We start from the raw sequence: 25,222 nt of genomic DNA, 5'->3' as shown, positions 1-25,222 counted from the left end.
GATATAAATTTCCCAAATCGTGTGTTCTAAAATGTTATATTTCAGAACCGTCCGTTATCCAGCAAATAACGTTGGCATTTTAAGCTCATTGAACAGCTAAGCAAATGTCACTAATGATATACTGAGCGAAGGTGAGAAATAATGCTTAGGTAGAATAAAAAGCCAAAAGTCATAAAAATGTCACATTTATTCTTGCTTTGTTACTATTTTTAAGCAAAATGAGATGCTTATAATTCTGACCTAAATCTCAGCTTCAATTTCAGTTTAGCGTAGGAATTATTTATTGAACAAAGACGGTAACATTCGAAGGAAGCATTTAATTTTTAGTAATAGTTTGTGGCAACATCCTGTTTTCAAATTGCGGTGAGAGGTAGCTAATTTTTAGTGGGAGGATACCGGAGCTTAAAAATGTGGTATTTTTGACTTCTTTGGCCTTATGCTTTCGTTTTAAAAGTGTGTAATCAAACATTGGGAGTAATTTCAATGCCTAAAAGCTAAGCTTTAGCTAATTTTCTACTTACGGTCTCTAATATCCATTGATGTAGATGGCTCCTGCTGACGTGAAAGTTGTTCATTCGTAAAAGTTTAATAACGTGAGTAATACAGAACACTTTCCAAAATTTGGTTTCAAGGAAAGTAAGGTAAAATACTGTTTTGTGTTTATACGAATAAAATGAACCGTTAATCTCGTGGCTTTTCTTTTATGTCATTTTGCACTTTAAATTACTCATATTGCTGTTTTCATTATGCGAATATAGGTTTAAAACTATGAAATTTAATGTGTTACAGAAATTGAATTAATTAGAATTATTCTGTACCCTTATTCCATAACTATTTTTAATATAACTTTTCTGTATTAGAGATATTTATATGGCCGTTTAAATGCTGATGTTAAAGAGATAAATGTGTCTAAACTCTCTTAAACAAAATATATTTTACAAAAGATTTGGCTGAGGTATTTAGAACAAGCTCTATCATGCCCATGATTTCATTTTTGAAAGTAATAAATTTATTATTGAATTTTAGTATCCATTAAACTGTAATTCATAGTTTTTGCTTTCTTGTATTGCACATCTACAGAGCCCTTATACAAAATTTGCATTATTAATTATTCATTAATTCATGTATAATTATTTAAAATAAACTGCCTTTTTTATATTATCTTCAGTTGTTAGTTTTATATGCAATTTTAATATATTACTGGTACACTGAATCAAACTTTTAAAATACATTAGTATTTTGATTAGAATCTTGAATATTTTAACTTAATTACAAAGCATTTAAGGAACTTGTAGTAGAAAATAAGCTTTTGTATGAAAGAAGACATGAAAGCACTAATTTTGCCAGCTCTTGCAGTTTCTGCTCTAGAGTAATATTTTTCTTAATTTTTAATTATATGGGAAACATTTTTATTTTGTTAAAAGTATATTAAAATTAATACTTTCGCTGGTATGACTAATTCAGTTTTCTATTAAGCAGTCTGTTTTAATTAATATTCAGGAGAATTTTAAATGGATCAAATGGGTTGGGGAAGAGAACTTTCATTCTGAAACCATTTTATTGGGCTTTTAAATCACAGCCAACTGAAGATGATTTGCATATGTAATTAAAAACTGTGATTATTTTATTAGATTCCTCTAGTGTATGCATATTTTATATCTGAAATATTTTAATATTTTGGCTTTGAGGATTTTATGTATTTGCTTCTGCAGTGAGGAAGTAAAAGTTTACAATTAGGTGCCCCTTGTTTTTTGGCGATTCTTTTTTGATGTCAAGATCGGCACCAGGAAGACACAATTTCAAGATGGCCACTAAACAAAACCAAAATAAGAAGTCAAAGAATTGCACAAACTCTGTGTCCATATACACATCGATCTGTTTTCACTTAAAAAAACATCCCAGAATTGCACAAACTAGGCATTGCACAAACTGCTTTAAATTTGTCCATGTACACATCAATCTATTTTTATTAAAAAAAAAATCAGGAGGCTAAAGCAAAGTTAAACGATCATGTTAACCAGAAATGAAATTTCCTCGCAAAAATTTTAGAGAAAATTGTCGTTAATCGAAGGGGCGCCCAGTTCTACACTAGAGCAGAATATTTCTTTTCTTGTGTATTGCATATTTCTTTTAGGTAAAATGTAAAATTTTATTTAGTTCAGTGCTTAAATTTTTATTCTATCTTCCTTATTGGATAATTATAAAAAATAGAACTTGTATTTTAATAAACATGGGAAATATGTTGTTTAAATTTTAAGTGACACATAAATTTCGGCTAAAGTGCAGAATCGCCCACTTATTTGTTTGGCGCTTTTTACAAGAGTAAGAAGAATTGGATTTTTTAAAATTTTCTTTGACTCTTTAAGTGAAAATAGGTCAATGTGTACATGGATAAAGTCAAGGGAGTGCACAGTGCCATTTTTGTGCAATTCTGGGATTTTTTTTAAGTGAAAATAGGCCGATGTGTACATGGATACCAAGCATGTGCAATTCTTAAAAACACGCCAAGCAGTGGGCGATTCTGCACTTTCCCCTAAATTGGTAAATGAAAACAAATATATATTCTATTTTAGCAGCAGGCTATTTTTTTCTCCACTTTCTCCCTACTACTACTATCATCTGAGAGTTATGTATGAAAGCTGTTCTAACTCTTAATATTCAGTTTCTAAAAAGAATTATTTTTAGAGCTTTTAAAATTAGGCAATACTTGGTAAAGTTTAAAAAAAAAAATTCTTACGGTGGTAAAATTTGTTCATATTCTTCAGTAAATTTCATATATAATGTTGTATTCTTCTGTAGCCTTTCTGCATACAGTTCAAAATATTCTGATTTTTAGTTATTGCATTTAAATTACAGAAAAATAATAATGGTATGTCATGATGTAAAATGAATATTATTAAATAACTAATCTATGTCTTCAAAGTATGGACTATAATAGTACATCCAATTATGTTATAATATGCTAAACTCTTCATTTAATCTGTTCTGTCAGAAATGCTCTAGGCTGTTTTCCCCTATCAATTCTCTAGAATAAAAACTAGCAAAAAAAAAAAAAAAAAAAAAAAAAAAAGGGAGAGGGGGATGAATAGGCATACTGAGAATTCCATACAAAGACCAATAAAATAAAAGCAAAAAAACACTGTTTTCAAGAAGTTCTCCTTTTTGTGCTTTTACTCATCCCATGCACAGAACAATTTTTCACTTAAAAAATGTCCGAATTGCACATTATTGTCATCTGTACAACTTCAGCATTGTGCACCAACTGAAATGGATATGTGTTGAATGCATATGTGGGTTGTCACATGAATAATTTTTAGCAGCACCGTGGGTTACCACATATCGATTTTGGTGACACATTGCTTTGCCTCATAAATACTTTTCGATGGGGAAGGGGATAATCAGGAAGTATGAAAAATTTTATATGAATAATTTTGATGATACTTGTCACTGAAACATTCAAAATATAAAATATCTTGGCAACTTGAATAAATAATGGTTTATTGCAATTTAAAATTTTTAAAATTTTAGCACTGCGTTAAAATTTATAACTAATCTCTCATATGTATCATCCAGAATTTGAGATGGATCTGCATTGCTTTTAGTATTGTTTGTTTTGCAGATACATTTGAATGTCCGGAAAGGAAAAAAAAAAAAAAAAAAAAATTTTCTTTCTTTTGTAATTTACAAAAAGGCTTGATATCATCTATGTGGTATTAGGCAAAAATCAAGAATTAACCAAAGTGTTGTGAAGTTTTTTAAAGTAGAAAATGTAAGCAAAAAATAGAATTGAATGCCAAAGAAGCTCATCAGAGGCTGACTGGTATAATCCTTGAACGTTCATAGTTCAGTCCCGGCGAACAGAATTCCTGATAGCATGAAAGTTTTTATGGTTTTCTCCATGTGCAAATGGGTACAAGCCAGATTTCCTTAGAAAGTCCTCCAGAAAAGCATCCTACCCTTAGGGAGATGGCATTTGAATGCTTTGTCATGCTCAAATTAACTAAAATGAATGCCAGGGAAAGTAGATTTTAAAAAATCAAAAGTATGTCAAGTGTATCATTACTGTATTTCATGATATAATTTGGATGGTAAAAGTATATTTACGAGTACCCCTTGGCAAAAACTGGTGTTTTTTGGTAGCACATGGATACCGAGTTTGTGAAATTCTTTGACTTGTTATTTTGGTTTGTGTAGTGGCACCCAAAGCCAAAATAACAAGACAAAGAATTGCACAAACTCTATATCCATGTACACATTGACCTATTTTCACTTAAAAAAAATCCCAGAGTTGCACAAATTTAGCATTGCACGCTCCCTTCACTTGTTCTATGAACACTCGATATATTTTCACTTAACCTTTTCGCGATGGCGCACCTTTGTTTAAGACGCTCATGTCGGACGGTAGGTAATCGAAGGCAGTCACCATACAGAACGGAGGTTTTGCATCGCTAAGCCTAATTTTATAAAGAAAAAAAAAGTTTCGCTTCTAGCTTCGTAAGTTTTTGTATCATTTTGGATTATTACTTGAGCTCTTATATATGTTAAAGTTAACACTTAATAATGTTTTTTTATTTTACATGAAAATATACTTAAAAAATTGCTTATCTTGTAAAATAATTTTCGGAAGCACTATTCAAATTATTCCATCAATAATTATAATATAAAATCCATCAATAAAATTTTAAATTATTAAAACAACACAATAAAGACTATTTACAGTTAAGAAGTAACAAAATTTAAAATTAAGACTGTGGTAAATCTCGAAACACAGAGAAGTATCACTTTCTAACTGTTTAGAAAATGAATCATCACTCTCATCTGCATTAATTAATGGTTCATTGACCATACGAGAGTATTCTTCTTCTGATAAATAGTGCCTTTCCGCCATAATGGACTGGAAGTGAGGCTTTCCGAAATAAAAAGAAAAGAAACGGAAATATATCTGAAGGGCAATGCAAAATGTAACAGTACTCCACATACTAACCCTAAAAGACCGTACATAGTAAAGGACAAAATAGAATAAAAAAGGAATTGGATATAAATCAGACACGCAAGTTTTCATCAGTATGCAGCGATTTAAAGAGCTCGCAACTGTTTACACTTTCCCTCCCCCCCTCGCAAGAGCTGACGAGTAAAATATCAAACTCAAGGTCAGGAACTTAAAACTGTTTATTTTAAAAGTAATGGACATAGGATGCCATCTAGTGGTCTTCAGAAAAAAGTTCCAGCTTAAAATGCATATACGCATCACCGGTCCTCTGAATGCAATCTCTAGTGATGCGTGGATGAGATGCCCGGCTGTTAGAGACGTTCTTAAGGAATGCGTATATGGGATGCCTGTCCTTAAAAAAAGTCAAAGGAGCACCCAATTCCACAGTAGAGGCAAACAAAATTATTAAAACAAATTTAGAAATTTCGGAACTATTCTTATATACGCCCTCAGGTCACCAAATGCAGCGACAAATTTCTTGCTAAACATTTTTGGCAAGAAACTCCACACTGCCATATTACTATCTAAATTCTTTGTCTATATTTCAAACTTTAAGCTAAAATGTCTCCAAAAACGTGGACCTCTGCAGACCTCTTGTAATATCTAAGATGAAATTTGACAATATACAAAGTTTAATCATCAGCAATGCAGCATCATGTTGTTATTCAGCATTTTACAGCAATCTAGAATTCGAATCATGAAAGTAGATTCTATTTTGAAATTTATGTAAATATAGGTTATTCCTGGAAAATTATTCATTTCCTTTCATAGTTTGATTAATGATGTAGCATTGAAACAACTAGAATTCCAGTGTGTAATTTTGTAGTACATTCCCAATATGGCCACATTATTAATTAAACTAAATTTGTCTAACATTTTTACATTATTATGAGGCATGAACACTATAGTTCAGCATAATGTAAAAAATAAGTAAATAGTTTGATCAAATTTATTAAATGGTTTATTTTATAATTATTATTATTAATAGAACTCCTTTGAAGACTTTTTCCTTAACCCATGAGCGTGCGCACTCGTACAAGTTACAAGAGCACTCGCACTGGGTCCAAAAGACCCGAATCAGGAGTTTTGAAGAAAAAATTCTAAATCTTCAAAAAAAGTGTTACATCTGTGCCAATAGTAAATTTTAGGATCAAACTGAAAAAAAATGTGCACATTAAAATTTTTAATTTCTGCAAATGCTTTTATGAAATAAAATATCTTAAAGGAATAGAAATTTGTGTTATATATTAGCATAAGGGAAAAAATACTGTATCTCTGTGTCTACTCTTTATTTTCTTGATTAGCTCTGTATTTTACTCTGTATCAATTCTTTATTTTCTTTATAAGCACTATAGACACCGAGAAAAAATGCAACAACAGATGTTAGCAGTATTTTGTACAAAGTGTTGTGTATTCCACATACAAATATTTTACACATCTGTGCTGCACGTTTTCATTTTTGTGTGCTTTTTTGCTGGGCAAAATCCTCATTTTTTATCATTCCAGATAATTTTTTTCCCAATAAAGCAATTTTTGTTATTCTCACTTTCGTTTTCAGAATCGATATCAGTTTCTGAGAATCATCATCATATGAACTAAACATTCATAATCACTTCATAATCATTTTCTTCAATATATTCTACGCCAATTGATGCATTCCAGAAACTTTGCAATATTTCTTCCTTGTAAGATAAATTACATGACATGTTTATTGCTTTCTATACCATCAAAAATCAACTATGTAATAGTAATACGAATAGGCGTGCTGGGTCTAAAAGGCTCGATCCGATCAAAATCGACTGAATCAAAGCCCCAGTAAAAAAATTTGGAAACAGAAAGAGATCGACCTCAGACACGACTTTAATAATTTGTGTGAAATAGCCATGCTTTGAGAAAGGTTTGTTTAATCGTGCTGGTTCATTCTCAAAACCAAAGAAAATTTTAAACATAAAATTAGCAAACCTTGTGTTTGGTGTAAATTTTAGTTAAGGCTATTGATTTCAAGGACAAACAAGTATAGGTCCTTCTTTATCAGAAGCAAAGAAATCTGTAATGAAGCAAAAGCCAGTAATAAAAACTCAAAAACAGTAAAATAAAATCATGGCTTTCCCTTTGTTGCAGATTTCTCTACTCCTGATGAATAGGGACCTTTACCTGTTTACCCTTGATATCAATAGCCTTGACTAAAATTGATAATAAACACAAGGTTACTGCTTGCCTAATTTTATGTTTTACTTTGGCATGTTTCTTTTCTGGCTTTAAACATGTTCATCTCAAAACTTCCTTTTCAAGTTATGCCGGAATTGCAGCCCATGAATAATATACAGTACAAAGTCCGTAATCCGGACGTCCATTATACGGAATGATCTATAATCCGGACCTCAAAGCCACAAACTTTATGCATGCACGTAAAGAATGTGCATACATTACGCATGCGCGCATTGAAAGAAATGTCTAATAAAGTAAACAAATAAATATTAAGCTTTTTTTGTAAAATTTGATATCCCTTAGATCATAATTGCTCTTTATTTCATAAATTACACTTCATATTTTTAATTGTATAATTTCTGCATGCCATCTTGCCAGATTTAAATTGTTGATCTATAATCCGGAATCGCCGAAGTCCCGTCGAGTCCGGATTTACAGACTTTGTACTGTAATACCCCATTTGCATCTGATGCATTGCTAGCAATAACTTTCTCTCTAAATCGTATTTCATAGCATTGTCAATGCTATAGTAGAAGAAAATTTATATCTGTCGTATATTCACGATTTAATTTTTTAACCCCTTTCAAATAGCTGATGCATCTTCACATCATGTATAAAGGCAGATAGAGCTACTTATAAAGGATTCAAAACTGCTTGTAACTTTCAAACCATTAAGATTTTTCTCTTTTGTAATAACTACAAAAAAGTATAAATATGATAGCATATTGAAAGTGGGTTTGAATAAAACTTCCTGTTTAACTAAGGTTTTGTGTGTATATATATATATATATATATATCACTATAAAGCAAGTGTCTGGCCTGCTGGAAAAGTGTATTATTGAGGAATGAATGAAATACTTTTCAAGTGTCTAGATCAAACTTACGTCTCTAAAAATATTTTCACTTAAAAACCTTATGCCTTCAGTAATAGTTAAAATGTAATGATTTAACAGTACATAAATTTCAACGTAACAAAGGTTGCAAATAAATGTTAACATAGTGCTTTTGCTACTTGGATTATGTTTATATATTACCTTAAGAAATTAATTCTTGTCCTTTGAATATATTGATAGCAAAGCCCTGATATTATCTGTATCTAGGCCACAGGTATTATTGGGCCTCCATATCAGCTTTCCATATTCCTTTTCTATTCTCACAGAAACGAGGAAATGTATTGAAGATCTTGAAAAGAATGTTGTACCTAGAACTTGTCTAAATTCATGCTCAATTAATAGCATAACATAACACTGTATAAGAAATCTTTTTGTATTTTTGCATAAATTTTAGGGGAGAGGGGCCACAAAATTTAAGAAATAAATTCTTCCTTAATTAAGCCCATACTTTCTGACCAGTGATGCATTTTGTGAATTTATCTAATTTTATGGAAAATTGGTTGACTGTCAGTAGAAATGTTAATGTAAAGACTCAAGCAAAGTATTTTATTTTTGAAACAATATGAATCTTATATAAATTTTATTAGTAATCTTTATGTAGCAATGAACAGAGAAGTTTTCGTAACAATTATTTAAATTTTACTTAAAAATCACTTGTATGTACCAACTGCTAATTAGTTTTTCATCTTTTCACTGTATTGTCACTGATGATATTGTTCAAAGTAAAGCATCATAATGGAAGTAGACATTTATCAATGTGGACATAAAAGTATTTTCTGTTTTATTCTGCAACCCGTTTTATATTAGTTTTAGTTTTTTAAAATATACTGTACTGTTTGATCTTGTAATTATCAGTGAAAATGACACTAATCATAGCAAAAAATGAATTTATAATATGCATTGAAAATTTCCTATTAAAATGGTGAAATTCGCAAATTATGTCACTGGTCACAATCAAATTTTTTAGGGATAATCTTCATATTTTTTAATTTTTTACTACAGTATCAGAGATGTAATAGATACCTATAAATATTTTAGAGAATCAAGTCTAGTCATTTTGCAAAAAGCCTAGTCTGTATTCATATCTTTGATAACATCCATTTAACCAAGAATTGTGTAGTAGAATGAGCTACTTCTGAAAAGACTTGGAAGAATTTAAAAAATTGAAGCCTTGCAGAGTCCATTGTGGCCTGTTTTCTCAGTGGTAGTGCTGTCTTTTCAATTATGAGATAGATGAAAAATTTTACAAAATCTGCTTGAGATCTATCAAAACTGTCATAAATGAGAATTCTGTTGTAACTTCCAAGCCTTATTCATATTTCAAAACATGTAGTAAAGTCTTAAACAATTGAAATACATCTTATAGATATTGCACATCTTATAAGTTGACCATGATAAAATTGCTGCAGAAGTATCAAAGTGAGTGAAAATTATGTGATAATAAAAAATAATGCAGTTAATGATGCACCACTCCATTCAGTAGCTAGTAAATACCTGCTTAAGAACTTTCTCAGTCCTGCAGACATTATTAATACTCAATTGAATTGTGCTGGGGGATCTTAAAGTTAAAGAGTTTGCATGCTATTCAGAGTACTACATTGGTAATGTTTTTAAATTCTCTCAGAAGCATGGTGGAGATCTGTTAATAAAAAAGATGACTTTTTTTAACTATGCTGTACACCATTCATAATGTATAATTTGTCTAAATGACACATAAAAATAGCTCTTTTAAGGTCTATTCCTGCTTTTTTTTTTTTAATAAAATTGGAAGGAATTTAAATTTAATAGGTTATTAAATTAAACACAGTCAAAAGTCTTTAATCCGGAATGATCTATAATCTGGACCTCAAAGCTACAAACTTTCTGCGCATACGTCAACACATAATGTTATCGCATGCACATACCTTTACGCATGCGCATAATACGTTTACGCATGCACATATTATGCGCATGCATAAAGGTATTTTTATTACTTTATACATTAATGTATAAAGGACGGTATAAGCTAAGCTAAAATTATCTATTTCAGTTAATGTTGCAGATTGCATTGTTCCTTAATCTTCTAATTGGATCCAACTTATTATTTTTTGCAGACTGTTAGAGCAATTTTATAAAAGTAAGCTTGAACTTTTGATTATGTCAAAAAGAATTTCCGATTCTGGAGCTACCAAAGGATCTACAAAGCGAAAGCATGTTTCGATGTCCATCAAACAAAAAGTGGAATTGCTGCAAAAAATGGATAAAGGCATATCCTTTGATTCTCTAATTGTTCCGAAATATGTTTATCAATTTCACTCTGCTCTCTGTGTGTGTGGGGGGGGAGACGCGACACACAATGAATTGGAAGTTGATCTGTCAGCACTATCCTTATCTTCAAAGTAGATGTTTTTATTTTATTCGGCTTATAATTCCTTCCTAAATGTAGTATTTCATATCGATGTATTCCGTCTTTGATATGATTTAAATCAAATTCCTCGTCATTATAAATATCACGAATACACATCAAATAGTTTTCTGGTTGACATTTTCTAATCTCGACTACGCGTAATGTAGGCTTTACGCATGCGCGAGTTGAAAGAAATGTTTAATAAAGTAAACAAATAAATATAAACCTTTTTTTTTTTGTAAATTTTTATACCCTTTAGATCATAATTGCTCTTTGTTTCATAAATTACAGTTTCATTATTTTTAATTTTATAATTTCTGCATGCCATCTTACCAGATTTAAATTGATGATCCATAATCCGGAATCGCCGAAGTCCCGATTAAAGACGTTTGGCTGTTATTTTCATTTACGTATTCTAAATTATTTATTTTTATATTTTTAAATAGCATTTTAGTGTTGCCATCTAATAGCTAAATAACAAAAAGTGGATATTGTATAGTAGATTATTACCAAAACTGCTATACAATTCTGGTAGCTTGCTCATAATGGATTAAACTAGTATAATGACCATGTTATTTACATAATATCAAATAACAGATAATGTCAAAATGGCATATGATCCTGCTTTTCGTTCAGTAGAAAATAAGTTAGATGCATATCACGGTACTATAGTAATGAGATATTATTGATAAAAAGGAATTACAAAACTTGGCCTAGTTATCTCAGAAGCAAAGGTTAATAGTAGAATGACTTTCTTCATCCTTTTTTTAAGCTATTGGAAAATTATATAATGTTTTTTCTAAGTAACTAAAAAGTTAGATCATTTGATAAGTCAAATACAGTCAAAAGTCTTTATAATCCGGACCTCAAAGCTACGAACTTTCTGCGCATGCGTAAACGCATAGTGCGATTGCGCATGCACAGAAATGCGCATAATAACTTTACGCATGCACGTTTAATGTATAACGAACAGTATAAGCTAAGCTAAAATTATCTATTTCAGTTAATGTTGCAGATTGCGTTGTTCCTTAATCTTCTAATTGGGTCCGGCTTATTATTTTTTGCAGACTGTTAGAGCAATTTTATAAAAGTAAGCTTGAACTTTAGATTATGTCAAAAAGAATTTTTGATTCTGGAGCTGCCAAAGGATCTACAAAGCGAAACATGTTTTGATGTCCATCAAACAAAAAGTGGAATTGCTGCAAAAAATGCAGAAAGGCATATGCTTTGTTTATCTAACTATTCCGAAATCTGTTTATCAATTTCACGCTGCTCTGGGGGGGGGCACGCAATGAACTGGATGTTTATTTGTCAGCACTATCCTTATCTTCAGGGCAGATGTTTTTATTTTATTCGGCTTATAATTCCTTACTAAATGTAGTATTTCATCTCGACTCCGTTTTTGATATGATTTAAATCAAATTCCTCGTCATTATAAATATAAAGAATACACATCAAATAGTTTTCTGGTTGCAATTTTCTAATTTCGACTATGCGTAATGTATGCCTTACGCATGCGCGCGTTGAAAGAAATGTTTAATAAAGTAAACAAATAAATATTAAGCCTAATCCGGAATCGTCGGGACTTCGGCGATTCCGGATTATTGGTTTTTCCGTATTAAAGACTTTTGAGTGTATAATGATACCGTGCATTTTGATTTGGAGCCAAAATGTTTAAATTAATGTGAGTACTATAAGGTGGTATATTTGAGTAGCAATAGGTAGTTAATGAGAATTAATTTGTTTCAATTTATAAATTTAAATTATTACGACTATGCGTAATGTATGCTTTATGCGTGCGCGCGTTGAAAGAAATGTTTAATAAAGTAAACAAATATTAAGCTTTTTTTTTTTTTTTTTTTGTAATTTTTGATACCCTTTAGATGATAATTTAACAACATTTAAAATGGTACAAATATTTTAAATGTTGGGAAATAGAAAAGTGCAGGTTGCCTGACCCATAATCTCTTACCAGATATACAAATTTATTCACACCAATATAAAAGAAATACAAGAAGTTAAATGCTTGTAATGTATGAGGAATGTTTCTGAACAACTTGCACATACTGCACAGGCATGTCACAGTACAAAATGACATTATGTAGGTCATCTCCATTTTCCTTCACACATATTCCAAGTCTTTTACAGAAATTAGACATCACATCTTACAAGACTGGCATTAGAATTCAATCCTTTAGTTCCTGGATGGTATGTGGTAGGTAACACCTGAAGGTCTCAGATTTCAAATGATCACAAAGGAAGAAATCACATGCTGAAAGGTCAGGGGATCCTGGAGGCCAGAAATATCCCCGTTCTTGGAGATGAGATGACCAGGAAAGATGTTCTGTAGTGCGTTACTGGAAATCTGTAAGGTATGTCATGTGACTCTGTCTTTTTGGAAGAATGTGTTTGCAGTTACACTTGAAATACAGGGTGTCCGAAAAGTCTTTCCCTGATTACATAAATTGATAACGCAAACTAGAAGTAAGATACAAATATGAAACTGGCGTCTAATTGTTTACAAACTATCAAAGTTTTTTTCACACATCAGTAAACTTCCACATGAGCACCCTTGGTAGCACGTAGCACATCTAGGCTATATTCAACTTCCGTCCACACATTAGCCAACATCACTGGAGGGATCGATTCAACGACTGTGATTATCCGTTGCCGCAGGGTTTCAAGATCTGGTACACGTGTTCGGTAGACCTTGTCCTTGACATAACCCCATAAAAAGAAGTCTAATGGGGTTATGTCAGGAGAGCGTGGAGGCCAAACCGTTGGCCCATCACAACCAATCCATCGCCCAGGAAAGGTCATATCGAGATAGGCACGGACGTCCAAACCCCAAAGAGGCGGTGCACCATCTTGCTGAAACAAGACATCGGGGTGATACTGAAGCAGCTGAGGAACAGCATACATTTGCAACATGTCCAGATACACTGCAGATGTGATGGTAGCCTCAGCGAAGAAGAATGGCCTGATAATTCGATCGTGCAATAATGCGCACCAAACATTCACCTTTGAACTGCCTTTGGTGCACTCCATGACCTCACCAGGGGTTGTGAACCCCAAATGTGCACATTATGGCGATTCACTACTCCACTGACAAAAAGGTCGCTTCCTCGGAAAAGGCAATTTGTCTGAGATAACCATCGTCGTCCTCAATATGTGATAGCATTTCGCAGAAAAGACTGCCTCACAGCTTTCACCCTGTCTGCTGAGGTTCTTGGTCGACCAGACCTCGGAAGGTCAGCAACCGATCCTCTGTTCTTGAACTTCTCATACCAGGCTTTAATGCTCTTGATATCAGGTGGATTCCTTCCAAATGTTGTCTGGAAGTGTCTCTGCACTGTGGTTGATGATCGTGTCTCATAGTACCACAGGACACACTGTGCCTTCTCCTGATTGGTTAACATGGCTTCTTGGGCACTGCACCTCATCCACTACTTACGTACTGCAAACCTAAAACTGAAAAAAAACTTTGATAGTTTGTAAACAATTCGACACAAGTTTCAGATTTGTTTCTTACTTCTATCCTGAGTTATCAATTTATGTAATCAGGGAAAGACTTTTCGGACACCCTGTACATCTGATCAGCAAGTTGTGGCACTAGAAAATGGTTCAACACGTGAGCATAACGTTATGTATTCACAGTAATGGCATTCCCGCAATCGTCTTAAAAAAAGTAAGGCATGATGATTCACTTTCTGATTGTGAAGTGGCTTTTCATGAAGCATTTCAGGATTTTTATATGACCAGTATCTAAATTTTTGCTTTTTAACAAAAAGCCCGACAGATAAACATTTGCCTCATTGCTAATGATCAGATTGTCGCACAGGCCTGGGTTGTCCTTCACGAGTTCCAGCAATTCCCAGCAAAAAGCATAGTCTCTTTGGAAGGTCGTCTGCATACAGTTTTTGCACTATCTGCATTTTATATGGGTGGTATTCCAGTTCCTTTTGCAATATTTGCCATACACTGTGATCCAATATGCCAAGTTACAGGGCATGCTTGCATGGAGAACATCTGGGACTTTCACTGAAGGCTTCCACTCTTGCAACATTCTCTGGTGTGCACACTTATTTTGCACTTTCACCCTATCACCCGTTTCCTCAAAGTTCTGTACCAACAATTTGATTACATGTGCCAATGGGACTGGGACATGAGGTGTGTGATTGTAAGGAGCACAAAATACACGCTGCTAAGCCACGCAGCTGTCGCTGTTTTTTGTCAAATGCCTTCACAGCAAAAGCACATTGTTCACCGGTCTACAATGCCATCGGGGTCAATGGCAAAGGTTTGTAGTCTAAATAAAACCACTCCCGTTTTCTGATTCCTAGCGTAACTTGCTATCTGAAGGGTTTCAAAATTGCCAGTTTCACTACCACACCCTGTATATATATATATAAATTTAAAAAAAAAAAAAGCAGGCTCAAATGTCAAGAGAAATATTCAGAGTATTGGGTTATCAGTATAAAATATTCTAGGATATCAAATTGAAACACACACTAAAAAAAGTTTTGAAACTAGGTAAAAGAGCAAATGTAAGTTGGCATGGATTTTGAATGACAATTCTTTTTTGCTTTTGTAAAAGAGAGATCTATATCTGATCACAGATATATTTAAAAAATGTGAAAACCAAAGCAACATTCTTAACCTGCTATTTAAGGAAATAAAATGATTTATTAAAACTTAAAATGCATATACAGAAAAGACTCTGTATGATGCTAGCCAAAATTCCAGATTATAAATGGTTCCTAAAATTAATCCCATATTTTCCATACATATATGCATTCCCAGTGATTACTGAGGAAAGATTTGAACAAGCATATAGGATTGATAATAATATAAAGTTGAAATAAATTCATGGATATGGACATAAAATACTTTTCCTGTTTTAAAGATGTATATTTTCTGCTTTGATTTTGTTTACAGTTTCATTTTTCAGATCAAATTTTATCTTTGCATTACATAATATTTACATGCTCTTTTTTTATTTCCATTTAGGACTCGGAAATAAAGAAAGATGATTGGGGGATTGTTCATTTACAACCATAAAGGAGAAGTGCTTGTTTCCAGAGTATTTAGGGATGACATAGGGAGAAATGCTGTTGATGCATTTCGTGTCAATGTAATACATGCCAGGCAACAAGTGCGAAGTCCTGTGACTAATATTGCACGTACAAGTTTTTTCCACATAAAAAGGAGCAATATTTGGTTGGCTGCTGTAACAAAGCAGAATGTTAATGCAGCTATGGTATTTGAATTTTTGTTAAAAATGGTAGAGGTAATGCAGTCTTATTTTGGGAAAATAAGTGAAGAAAATGTGAAAAATAATTTTGTTTTAATTTATGAGCTTCTTGATGAAATACTTGATTTTGGATATCCCCAGAATACCGATACTGGGATACTGAAAACTTTTATCACACAACAAGGAGTAAAATCTCAAACTAAAGAAGAGCAAACTCAGATAACAACCCAAGTAACTGGGCAGATAGGATGGCGGCGAGAAGGTATCAAATATCGCAGAAATGAGCTCTTTCTTGATGTGCTGGAATATGTTAATCTTCTAATGTCACCTCAAGGGCAAGTTTTGAGTGCTCATGTTGCTGGCAGGGTTGTCATGAAATCATACCTTTCTGGAATGCCGGAATGCAAATTTGGTATTAATGATAAAATTACCATGGAAAGTAAAGGGAAGAGCAGCACACTTGATGATCCAAGTCGCAGTTCAGGAAAAACATCAATTGCCATTGATGATTGCCAATTCCACCAGTGTGTGAAGTTGAGTAAATTTGAAAGTGAGCACAGTATCAGCTTCATACCTCCTGATGGTGAATTTGAGTTGATGAGGTATAGAATAACAAAAGATATTAGTTTTCCATTTCGAATTATTCCACTTGTAAGAGAAGTTGGTCGTACTAAGATGGAAGTAAAAGTCGTTTTGAAATCCAATTTTAAATCTTCCCTCATAGGACAAAAAATTGAAGTCCGCATTCCAACTCCACTTAACACCAGTGGTGTTCAGCTCATTTGTATGAAAGGAAAAGCTAAATATAAAGCTAGTGAGAATGCTATAGTTTGGAAAATTAAACGGATGGCTGGCATGAAAGAAACCCAGTTAAGTGCAGAGATTGAACTTTTGCAGACCGATACCAAAAAGAAATGGAATCGGCCTCCAATCTCCATGAATTTTGAAGTACCTTTTGCTCCTTCAGGTCTCAAAGTACGTTACCTGAAAGTATTTGAGCCAAAACTGAATTATAGTGACCATGATGTCATAAAATGGGTACGGTATATCGGAAGAAGTGGCTTGTATGAAACAAGATGTTGATGTCTGAGTTCCATGAATTACATGTTTCTTGAATGTGAAGTAGCTTGTGTATGTTATGAAAAGATATATGGTACAGAAATGTTGATTCAGTTACATTCTCTACAGCAGAGTATTGTTCTATATGGGTGTAATGTATCTTTTGTTATTGCTAAAGATTTTTCTCAGCCTGTTAAATGTAAGCACACAAAATATTTAGTGTTAGCTTCACTATTGTTATAGCAATAAAAACATGGATAATATATGTGAATCTTCTGCAATTTATTTTTACATTCCTAAATTATTTGCTTCCTGTATAAAATAAAAATTTATTACTCTTAAATTCATTAATTTGAAAAAAAATTCAAATGTGAAATTTTGATTATGCTCTTAAGACGTTTATTTGTGGAGGTACACATCTATTAAATATACAGACTTAATGTAAGTTAGAAACACTCCAGAGATGTTTACTGTTTGTATATTTCAGAAATAAGTTCTGAACATTTTTCACAGTTCTTTTATTTAACTTTTTTTTCTTATGGTGGTAAGAACTGCTGCTAATGCACACATACAAAGAATTATTTTTTTAGAAAAAATGATGAAATATTCTTCATTCCAGTCTTATCCACTTTTAACAACTGCTTCTGTGCTGTTGACAGCTTGCTTTTCTAAAAAAGATTTATGAAGTTGTGAGTATTTATAATGTTACAGGAAGCAAATTCATTTCTCTATCATCTACAGGGTTCATAGCCACATTTTAGTTAAAAAAATAAGCACTTTTCAAGCACATTGTAAGAAAAAAAATAAGCACCTGTCTAATTACATTATACACAACTGCATAACTTCAAAAATTAGACTCGTAATTTAAAATATGAGAAATGCAGTATTTATTAAGAGAGAATAAGCATTACTTCAATCATGGACAATAATTACTTTTTTTTTTTTTTAATTTTAAATAACAGTTCAATTTACAGAACTAGTTTACAATGAGAGAAAAAAAAAACTATGCAGAACTAAACTATATTACAAGATTTAATGATGAAACTTCAGTTCAAAATAGAGTAAATAAATAATAATAAGGCAGATTTATTCTATTTGCTTGGAACTTAATAATAAATACAATTTATTTTTCTACTCATATTGATATTTAAATCTAAATTCTGAACATTTTCTAAATTTTCATCGTATATCAGTTTTCCCTTAACAGATATTGCAAGCAAAGTAATTTAAGTAAAAAAGAGGAACATTTCTGAAATCAGAAGACAGAAATTTGCTTCATGCAGTTCATCCTTTAATAGTAAAAGCTTAACTACCCGCATACTTGAAAATTGGCGAATATTCGGATAGTCGAGCGTAACTTGAAAAAGGGGGGGGATAGACTGTAGCCGTTCTTTAGATTTTTCCGATAAATAAATGCTTTTGACATTTTGATATGTGCATCATATAAAGACAAACCAAAGGAACAGAAAAATATTCTGCTTAGCAAGCACAGTCAAACTCTTAAGTGTTCATAAACAAATCTCGGACCGAACATCGAAATGAATTATCTCTGCAAAATATCGCAAACGTTATTGCGCAATACGTGCGCCGTAATTCTTCCCTACATGATATTATGCAATCGGATTCAACAGCTGCCGGTATTGGGAGAATAAAGGAAAAGAAAGAGACTTACCAATCTGGGGTGTTATTCATTCTAATTTTCGACAGACTGCGTTAAATTTCCGGAATAGAATCATTCTTCGCTTGGATTGGTAGACCGCAGAACTTTTAGTCCTATTCAATCCAGATTGGAAAGTAACAAAAAAAAGTCCGTTGCTTGTTTTGCAGCAAACTGTAACAGTTTCAATATTCGAGATTTTACAGAGAAATGGGAGAGCCTCTCAACCTTCGTATCGGATAATGGATTGGCCAAAAAAAAAAAATGAAATTATTTTGACTACTCGATTACTTTCTCTTTATTTAAGCCATTTTGAATATTATTAATTAGAAAGCTAATCTGTTAAAACACAACCATTTTTGGAAGTTTACTATACTTCAGCAGTTACTGCAACTATGTTGTTATGAACATTCATACATATACTCATAATATAAGCATAACGAAACACGAATGTGAACTGACCAAGCCGAACGAGAATGCAAATTATTAAGATCTTGATAGAAATTCAAACGTGTGTAGTATTTGGGTGGGAGGAAAAGAACGCCAAATGTACCGGAATTTTCTAATGCTTTCGCAATTCTTTGACCAACAGGACGACAGCCACCTGTCTGTACTCTCCGCACACACCAAAGGTTTTGTTAATGCAGAGAAAGGGGGAAAAGCTATTTCCGGGAGTATGGTTCACCATCTGACATTCCATATTAGGAAGAAAACTTGTTTATTTAGTTTCGGCTTTGCTACGGAGGAAAATTGCGCATTCATTTAAAAAAAAGCACTAAAAACAAAAAATTAGGGCTTTAAAGAAAAAGTAAGCACCTATAAGGGCCTTTATATTTTATTTTCAAATATAAGGACCGCTACGAACCCTGATCTATTATATTTTATAATAAATTTCATATATATTTTAAACATAACTGATTAATAGAAAAAATATGTAAACACAAGGTATTTATTTATACAGTGCAGTGATATTTTATTTCATAAATTTAAAAATACTTGGGCATACTAAAAAAGTATATATTTAATACCTTTTAATGAAAGCAAAAATACAAAGGCTTTTTTTAAATCAAAAATGAATTAACTTCAACTAAATATCTATGATAATACTGACACTAAGTACTTGGCATGGTGTAGACTCAGATTTCCAAGTCAACTTTTCCAGCCATGTTTTACAAAATGGACTGGATAAACATAGTTTTCAGTCGCTGTGTATTCTAGAAGCATTAACTTCAGCAAATTTCCCCTCATTCTATTTGATGGAAAGATGCCATTTATTAAAATTATAATTAAAGGTTAATAGACACAGTAGACCTTTACAGACAATGGATTTTTTTAAGTATGTTATCTCAAATGCTTTGGTGCTCATAGCATTCTCACTAAATATTTTTAACATTTTGTATGTTGCTGTGGTTGATTTCTCCTGTTCAGAATAAATTCACTGTTGCTTTTGAAGAGTAGCATGGCAGCTCTTCTTACTGTTGATATACCTGTGTCCAGTAAGACAGTTTTTGGAGGGAAAAGTCAGTCGGATAATTAAATGAACAGCTTGTATACAACAAACAGAAGATTTGAGAAAGACTTACTTTCTTATCCTGCAAGATGCTGCTATCTAACTTTTTACTGCAATTCTCGACAGGGTTTAGATGCTCATCCTAAAGTAGTTGGAAAGAATATTGCTTTTATAAAATATGCAAGAAGTATGCCTTTTAACTTCTGAAAATTAATGTTTTTCAAGTATAAAAAATTTGTAAAGATCAGTGTTGCTTTCAGAAATATGGTTAATGATACAAATAAAGATATCAATAATGAAAATTTATGAACATTAAATGTTCTATTAAAACATGACTTTATATATTTTAATATTTAAATGTAAAAACTGATACAAGCCTTGGAACTATGAAAGTTGCATATTTTTGTCATTCTTAAAATTAAGGATTTTTTTGTTTTCATGAGAATCTTTATACATATAACTTCTTTCTAGAGAAAAAAAAAAAGTTTAATTAAAAAACTCTTTTAATTATTTCTAAGGCAAATAATAAGCTGATGCAGAAAGATATTAAATTGTATGAAGAAACATGGAGATTTTGAGCCTAAATTTTGATTATTTTCATTCATGTATTATAAAGCATGTTGATTTCTAATATTTTTGTTGGTTTAGAAATTTTCAATACATTTTTAAAAAATTTAATACAGAACAAAAATTATCACAAGCCATCAAAAAATTTAGTTTTTATGGAAAATGCATAGTATAATATTTAAACTATTTATACTCCTAATACTACGTAATTTAACTGCACATAATTTGCAATAAACACTGTTAAATCATGAATGCAGCTAATCTCTTCCCCACTAACTATTTAAATGTAAGAACAATAAATCCTGTTTTAAAGTATGTTCTCACTTTGAATGCTGATTTACTTTTACATAATCAAACTACTTAAAAACACAAGTAAATTGTTAATTATGTGAGTAATATAAACTTTCTTATATTTTATAAAATGGCTGTCGGATTAAGCACAATTTTTAATTAACAATGGTTATCATCTCAAATATTGCCTCAGCTAATTGTAGTTCTGTTGTTATTGTCATGAAAACCTTGTCAAACTATTTTTTAAAATATACCATAAAACATTTAATTTCAGAATTACTTTGGATATTTTATCGTAATTGACATCTGAAAGGCTTATGTCATCTTATCCTATAACATGCATAAGCTCTTTATAAACAAACACGTTAATTTTGTTGAAATTATACTAGAATGGTTTGGTGCAAGCTAGTGCTACATTGAATTTTCTTGGTAAGATCAGAAATATCAAGATCTTTTATTCATTATGTTGTAGGTTGATGGCTTCATTATTTGGAAAATAATTTTCCTCAAGTTTCAGACTAACAATATCGCAGTATGAGGAATAGGATAGACTCTTCAGTCTGTGATACTCGCAGGAATAAGCAGAAAAAGTTAATCCTCCCTTATATCATACAATAGTAAGCAATGAGAAATATATGTCTTTAACATTTATTAATCTGTTTCCATTCGTAAAAACATCCCTTGAAATATTATGAGATTGTTTCTAATTTAGCACAAGATTTTGTGTACCTTATTCAGTTTACTTTAGCCATATTTTTAAGGAATTTGTTTGCAGTTGAGTTAAGCAATTGATTGTTAGTAAATTCGTGTTACACTTAGCATTTGATAAGTGATTGGGCTAGTTGCAATGAATGTTAAAGTGTTAGTTAAAGACAAGAAAGCTTTCACATATGAATTCCTTCGTAATTGCATTTTCATAAGTTAACTAATGTTCTTTCTATACATTTTAAGAATAAATTCCTAGATCATTAATGGAAAATATGCAAAATAAGATGAGAGATGAACAGTGTCGCTGACTGAACAGGATTTAATTAATGGCAAAGCATATTAGGATTGAGGACAGTTTTCTTTTGTAAATGATTTTACTGGTGAAACTGCCCTGCATTTACATTACAAATGAAAGGAATCTGCTCAACTAAGGGCAAAAACCTTAGAGGAGTGCATGGCTTCAGGTTGATATCTCCATAAATAAATAAAGCATACTCAAAGTAAAATGTATCTAATTGTCTTGTGAGAACATCTTAACTGCCACCCAATGCAGGTCAAACTGACTTGCTTAAGAAAACTAATATTTGCCACCAAGGCAAAAAATAAAAATTCTATAATTTCATTTTACTTTTGTAATAAGCATTTCATTCTTTAATAATCAACATTTATGTATCATTACCCTTTTTATTTTTACTTTTTCTTGTATAGAATTTATCAAAATGGGTTTCCTCCAAATGCCATTTCCTGGCATCTACTAACAGATACACCATTAAAAGCATCTTCTTTGATATCATAATAATGTTAGAGTTTCATTCCAAATTATTTTTAGTTGCATGTACCATTTGCAGAGAGTTTTAGGTTTTAGTTGCTAAATTAGTCAACTAATAATCCACTTTTTCAGTCTCTACAACCAGAAATAAAAGTAGAAATACTGCTAAAAACAGGATGTATAAAATGCTATCAACTTATGAAAACTGGCATTACAAATATTTTTTAAATAAAAAAATAGAGAAAACTGAATTAAGAGTTGGCAAAAAACACATGCTGTATGACTTTTGAATATTTTATAACATGTATATAAACATGAAAATTTATATTAGAAGCTGAAAATTCACTAGTCTACATCTTTTCTGTTATAATTTTTTGTCACTCTGATTTATTAAGTATGCAGCATTCTTTATAAAAATGCAGCTATTAAAACAAACTAGATTGAAGCTTTTCAAAATAATTTTATTGCTAACAATGGTTATTGCTTAAGAGGAAGTTTAATTGTTAAATAAAAATAACCGATTTATATTGTATAAAAAAAGATTTTCTCTCTCTATTCTCTATAAAATCAGTGAAAGTGCTTTTAACATAACATCACAATTTTCAAGTGGCATGACCCCCCTAAGCTAAACTATATTTTTGCATAAATTTGTGAAAATAAGTTACAGGTAAGGTCATTTTATTCCAATAATGTAAAAGCTTTTTTAAGTTTTGTTATTCATATGTAGGAGATAGGAAAGACTATTACTATCTCCCAAGAAAACCTCCTTAATTTACTTCATAACCATTCTAGTTTAGTATAAAAAACACTTTCTTGCAGATGAAAAAGTTGAAATGACAGAAAAATTATTAAATAATTTTTGGATAATTTTTAATATGTATGATGGTTATGAAGCTATAGCATATATTAAAAAGCATAAATAAGCCTATATATTTTTCATCACATTTCCGAGTAATTTTCATAATGCAAAGAAGTATTTTGAGAACCCCACAGTTCTTTGTGTGAAACATAATTTAGTTTCATGGTAATACTTTAAAGAAACAATAATTTTTATTTATATATTTAATAATTAATTAGCTATGTGGTCCATAGCGTCATTTTATGCTAATGTAAAAATTTATAATAATTTATCTGCATTTTGTTCATATAATCATGATGTTAGATGGTGCTCTTATCATGGTAACTTGCATTTAATGCTTATACTTTGTGTGACCTTTCACTCCATTTGATATTTCATATGCAGCCCACAAAAGTTAATGCTTTTCAGCTTTAATTTCATAAACAATATTTTGCAAGATATGAATTGATAGTTCTTAGGGGAATATATGCAAGTCATCATCAATTAAAACACCATATCAACTACAGCATTCTACATTAAATGGTTTACAACAGCGGTCAGCAAACCATGTCTCTTTAGCTCCTTGAGTGTGGCTCTTTCACAAAACTGCACATATGGGCACGTGCACATAAAAGCAAGCAATTCTTGAAAATATAACACAGAGGTCCTCAAATTTTACACAAGCATGAAAACATATTCACCAACGTTATTCCTAGGTAATGTTTTTTTGTACTGGTTTCGGGATTTTGATTGTATTGTCGTAGTAATTGTTTTATGCCAAATTTTAACTAATGAAATGTTTTAAATTAATATATTTATTCAATGGCTATTTTAATTCGAATGAGAAATCAAATAACGTAAATATGAAATTTCGTTTCAAAATATCAGGATATCTACCTTCTAGACCTTTTAAATTTAAAGTTTTATCCAGTGTCTGAAACAAAAATTTCCCTGACAACTGAATTTAGGCAACATAAAATACGTAGACAATGTTTGGATTGCGTGTAACATGAAAAAAATTAATATTGGAAATGTCTAAACCGAGATGTTTTGTCAGAAATTTAAACTTTACATTATTTGGTGTATCAAGTTAAAATTGCCATTGTACTGGTTCTAGTAAGATTTTCACTGATGTATTGATAAATGGGCTTTTGTACTGATTTCAGTACAATTGTATCGACAAAAATAACACTGATATCTGTGTTTAATTATGTCCCTTCCTTGATGCAACACACGTTTTATGGCCAAGGTTTCCCCACCTATGAAGTGCACACAATTCATCCACAAGTTGAGTGAGTGATAAAATGAAAAAAAAGTGCTGAGCCTGGTCAGTCAGGAGGCTTGTTGTGAAGTGGTTAATGCAAAGAAGTTTCCTTTGTTTCATTTAAAACCACTTAAAAGGGGTATGAATTCATGAGTGTAAAAGCACATTTCCTGTTTGTGTCCTGGAATGTCATTATTTTCTTGCCTAACTGCTGTTGGCTAGCACTCAATCATTTCTCTGTTTTTGGCCCTATTCACTCCTTCTCATAACACATCATGGTTACAAAGTAGAAGCAAAGAAACACAGAAGATGAAATCCACCATGAATTTCAAGTTGAAAGGACCAAGACTTTCGCATTTATTTGAAACGCAAATGCCCTTCCAACCTGTCTTATTTGTCAGAAAAAACTGGTTAATAACAAGAAATTAAATGTGGAGAGACACTTCACAACTAAACACATGTCATTTAGTACTAAATATCTTGTCAGTGAAGCAAGGAAGAAAGCATTTGAAGAACTTTAAAAGGGTCACAAAAAATTAAGTTATGCATTTAATTACTGGATGCAATCTTCCAAAAGTGTTAATATTGCAAGTTTTGTGATTAGTCAAGAGAATGTTAAAAAAAGGAAACCATATACAGACAGCGAATACTTAACAAAATTGTTTTATAAATGCATCCAAAGAGCTATTTTGAGATTTTAGGAAGAAAGCGGTTTAAAAAATTTTTTTAAAGCGTTACCATTGTCTGCTAAAAAAAGTGAAAGATAGAACAGTCAAAATGTCTTTGAATATAACCAGTTATTTGGTTTCAGTAGAATCCTATAAGATG

At 31.7% G+C, this 25,222-nt stretch overlaps 2 protein-coding genes across 4 annotated transcripts in view; one reads left to right on the top strand and one right to left on the bottom strand.

Moving 5' to 3' along the window:
- Positions 1-347: 347 nt before the first annotated feature.
- On the top strand, positions 348-17,053 carry AP-2mu (adaptor protein complex 2, mu subunit). Of its 2 annotated transcripts, none has more exons than XM_035363201.2 (2): positions 348-593; positions 15,488-17,053. In XM_035363201.2, exon 2 carries the CDS (start codon positions 15,507-15,509, stop codon positions 16,812-16,814), a length of 1,308 nt encoding a protein of 435 aa, XP_035219092.1. In that variant the 5' UTR covers positions 348-593; positions 15,488-15,506; the 3' UTR covers positions 16,815-17,053. The 2 variants fall into 2 exon arrangements, with proteins under 2 accessions (XP_035219092.1, XP_035219091.1); XM_035363200.2 differs by having other exon boundaries at positions 349-641.
- Positions 17,054-17,291: 238 nt separating this feature from the next.
- LOC118192277 (ribonuclease H2 subunit B) overlaps positions 17,292-25,222 on the bottom strand; it is a 115,912-nt gene continuing 107,981 nt past the window's right edge. For both annotated transcript variants that reach the window (XM_035363203.2, XM_035363202.2), the window contains 2 exons: positions 20,031-20,099; positions 17,292-17,458 (listed from right to left, as the gene is read on the bottom strand). In XM_035363203.2, the coding sequence (XP_035219094.1) occupies positions 17,369-17,458; positions 20,031-20,099 (159 nt within the window). In that variant the 3' untranslated portion in view covers positions 17,292-17,368. The remainder of the gene's footprint in view (positions 17,459-20,030; positions 20,100-25,222) is intronic.

Source organism: Stegodyphus dumicola, chromosome 1 (assembly GCF_044657685.1).
Source record: "Stegodyphus dumicola isolate Sdum_Otavi_A_Nest chromosome 1, ASM4465768v1".
Classification (NCBI taxonomy): Eukaryota; Metazoa; Arthropoda; class Arachnida; order Araneae; family Eresidae; genus Stegodyphus; species Stegodyphus dumicola.
The sequence above is the reverse complement of the archived record's forward strand: the minus strand, read 5'-3'. Positions and strand labels throughout refer to the sequence as shown.

Bases quoted from the DNA above. Each gene is read 5' to 3' on its own strand.
- AP-2mu (XM_035363201.2), top strand. From the start codon at position 15,507: ATGATTGGGGGATTGTTCATTTACAACCATAAAGGAGAAGTGCTTGTT.